At 48.9% G+C, this 3,518-nt stretch overlaps 1 protein-coding gene across 1 annotated transcript in view; it reads left to right on the plus strand.

The window, feature by feature from the left end:
* Nucleotides 1–1,843, plus strand: part of CDKN1B (cyclin-dependent kinase inhibitor 1B (p27, Kip1)) — a 2,572-nt gene extending 729 nt beyond the window's left edge. Inside the window, exons 2-3 of the mRNA XM_010575313.1 lie at nt 360–490; nt 1,760–1,843. Of these exons, the coding sequence (XP_010573615.1) occupies nt 360–481 (122 nt within the window). The 3' untranslated portion in view covers nt 482–490; nt 1,760–1,843. The remainder of the gene's footprint in view (nt 1–359; nt 491–1,759) is intronic.
* The last annotated feature ends 1,675 nt before the right edge of the window (nt 1,844–3,518 follow it).

The following is a 3,518-nucleotide window of genomic DNA, read 5'->3' on the forward strand; positions in this document are numbered from 1 at the left end:
GGGGGGGGGGTCCCGCGTTAAGTGGGAGCCGGTCGATGATTTGCAAGGAAAAGCCTGTAGACGCGGATCATCCCCTCTGCGGGGACCCGGCCTCCTGCCCAGGTGGGAGGAGGTTCGTAACGCTCACGCGAAGCCAAAGGGGGACAGGGATTTTAGGCGAAAACGGGAAAACTTGGATTTCTTACCTAGAGAGCTGCCCGTCTCCCCTCCCCCTGCTCGCTTTCACGTAGCCCATAGCCGACATGGGGATCCGGGAATACCCCCCCCCCCGGCTGCCGAGCAAACATCTGGAAGGAAAATATTTTAATATCACTCTCCCCCCTCCACCCCCCGCCTTGTTTTTAATTTTCCCCTCCTAGATTCCTCTCCTCAAAATAAAAGAGCCAACACAACAGAAGAAGAGGTCTCAGAAGACTCCCCCAGTGCCAGTTCAGTGGAGCAAACACCCAAGAAATCAAGCCCAAGAAGACATCAAACGTAAACCGTTTAGGTAGGTTCCCTTTAGGATCTGGCATTGGGATGCAAAGAAGGGAAGGAAAAGGTGACCGAGGGGGTCTCGCCCTTCTATAAGAGGGGGACTAGGGGGTGTCGAGCCCCTCTGGGCTGGCTGCGGGGTCTTTTCTCCCAGGAAGGGTGGCTTTCCCCAAGCGCTTGGGGCTGGGTGTGCGTTGGAGGGTGGGGGTGGGACGCGTTGGGCTTGGAAAAAAGAACAAAACAAGGGGCTAAAACCCACAGCCGGGCACCGCAGCCTCGTCCGGGCTGGGGCAGGGGCTGGGGTGGGAGCCCCGGCCGCGGTGGGACCGACCCTGCCTTCCCTCCTCCGGGAGCGGGAGCGGGAGCGGAGGAAGGGGGAAAGCCCTTTTCCCGAGGACCGTGCGGGTGGAGGGACCGAGTTTCAAACGCGGCTGGTGCGTGATGTTAGATGACAAGGGATTTCGGGGGGCTTTCCGGGTGCCGTCCCCGTCCCCCCTGGTGCTTTTCCACCTACAGTGTCAGCGTTGCCGTCGCATGTCGCGGCGACCTCCCACCCCTGGGAGAAATAAGTCAAAAAGTTGGGTCTGAGGGCAAACCGGGCAGTTTTTGTAAAATCCAAGCTAGGCAAGGTTGTTTTTTTCTTTTTTTTTTTTCTTTTTTTTCCTTCCCCTGGTTGTTTTGGTTTGGTTTTAGACTCTGGCAAAGGGGAGAGAGCGGGTTAATGCGAGCTGGGTTGTCCTGCCTTTTTTTTTTTTTTTTTTTCCTTTTTCTTTTCTCCCCCCCCCCCTCCCCCTTCTTGTTGTTGTTTTGTTTTAAGGCGAGGGCTGGGGCGGAGGGAGTTGGTAAATTGCGCCGGCGGTTTTCGCAGCCGAGGTTAGGAGCGAGGTTTACAAACACGATTTGCGATTGTGCAGAAAAGAGATTAAGCTGTAAAGCAGAAGTTGCAACAAATTAGTCCCGCTGGGGTGAGCGGTGGAGGAGCCCGTCAGCATGCGTGGCTATGCAAATACCGCTACTACCGCCCGCTTGTTTGGGACACACACGGACACATACCGGGCCGAAAAGGAGGGATCCCGCCGCTTTTCTCCCCCCCCCCCCCCGGAAAAACGGGCGGAGGACGGGCGGGCGGGGGTGCCAGCAGCGCGGCCCCGGGCAGGGCCTGCCCGCCCCGGGGATGCGGTGTCGGTTTGAACCGGTTGCGCCGTGGATGGCGTTTCTTTTTTTTCGACGTTTTCTAATCGTTTTCTCACTCTTCTTCTTCTTCTCCCCCCCCCTTCGGCTGCAGAGCGGAGGATGTGCGTGTGTCCTCGTTCATCGGGTGCGGCGGGGGGCGATGAAGCGAGGAAGATGTAAAAGTTGTAGTGGAAACGAAAATACATATCGCCGATCTCCGTGGGATGGAGGTCCTGTACAAGCACTGAAAAAAAAAAAAAAAACCAACAGCAACAAAACAAAAACCAACACCAACAACAAAAAGCAAACAATAACACTAAAATTTTAGGCACTCTTAAAAGACCTGCCTCTAAAAGCATTGGATGTAGCATTGTGCAATTAGGTGTTTCCTTATTTGCTTCATTGTACTACCTGTGTATATAGTTTTTACCTTATGTAGCACATAAACCTTGTTGGGAGGGGGGAGGGCGTGGAAGAGGGTGACCGATTGGAACTTGCTTTCACAATCTAGCAAGCAAAGAAATGTATGAAGAGAAGCAGTGTAGGTTTTTTTATTACTTAAAGATGTATTGTCCCTTTACGTGGGTCTGCCGTGTTTTTTCTTTTTTTTTTTTTGTTTTGTTTTTAATGGACCATGGTGGTAACCCTGCTCAGAGCAGATTATGACAGGCCGCTTGTGAAATTTCGTCCTACTGCATTAAACAAGAGGTGGGAGCTGTGATGATTCCGTTATGTAGTAGCAAAAGTTTCCCCCCCCCCCGACTTCAGATCTATATAGCAAATATGAATGCGTGTAAGAGTTGTGTAAAATCATCCTGTTGTTACGTTGCCTGATTTCCTGGTGTTTTTGGGGTTTTTTTGTTGTTGTTTTTTTTTTTTTAACTAATCTGGAGGGCCTTTGCTCTGAATCTCAAATATTGTTTTCTGATCTGACCCACTTCCTGAAGTGTTTGTGTGTGAGGGAAAAGGGATACTACATCTTTAAACAGTATTTCTACATTGCCTGTGTACCTGTATGTAAAAATAAAAAAAAGTTTGAAGTGTACCTGTGTACATAACTCTGTAAAGACACTGAGAAATTATACTAACTTATTTATGTTAAAAGATTTTTTTTAATCTAGAAGACAATATTTTTCCCCATAAAGCCAAAGTGGCATGTTTTTGTGCATTTGTAAATGCTCTATTTGGTAGACTTTTTAGGGTTTTTTTTTGTTTGGGTTTTTTTTTTGTTGGGTTTTTTTTCCTTTTTCTGATAATTAATATGGCTGTGCTTAAAGGATTGCAGACTGAGCCAATTTAATATTTTTTTTTGTAATGTGTGGGAAAAAAAAATCCAGATTGATATTGTTTCACATCAAGCAATCAATAAAGAAAACTGCCATATATAAGAAATATGTTCTTCATTAGTGTGTGTTTCAACCTCCCTCAGCCTGGCACAGGAGGAAATAAGGCTCCTTCGAGAAATAACAGCAAGTTTCCTTTGGGTATCTCTTCCCCTGGCTCCAGCACAGGTGAAAAATAAGGAATGCAGCTCGCTCTCTTCACCCTTAGTGCCACGCTATCGTGTCTCCTCTGTGATAACTGGGAATAACGTGCCCTCTTAATGCGAAAGAGTGGAATTTCCTCCTGTCGCAATATATTTTTTTTTATTTTTTTTTTTTAATTTTTTTTTGAGGAAGAAAAACACCTCGCTCGAGGTTATTTCTCACACTTGCTCGTTCGACTCGCGAGGCTTAAAACTCGAGCCTAAAATGAGCCCCTTCCTGGCACGGACCCGCTGCCCATTGTGGACCAGAGAGCCACCACATCTCCGGCTTTGCCCCCCCCCAGCCCTCCCCCTCCCTCCCGGTGTGCCGTGCCGGTGACCCCCC

Source organism: Haliaeetus leucocephalus, unplaced genomic scaffold (assembly GCF_000737465.1).
Source record: "Haliaeetus leucocephalus isolate CR32 unplaced genomic scaffold, Haliaeetus_leucocephalus-4.0 Scaffold473, whole genome shotgun sequence".
Lineage (NCBI taxonomy): Eukaryota > Metazoa > Chordata > Aves > Accipitriformes > Accipitridae > Haliaeetus > Haliaeetus leucocephalus.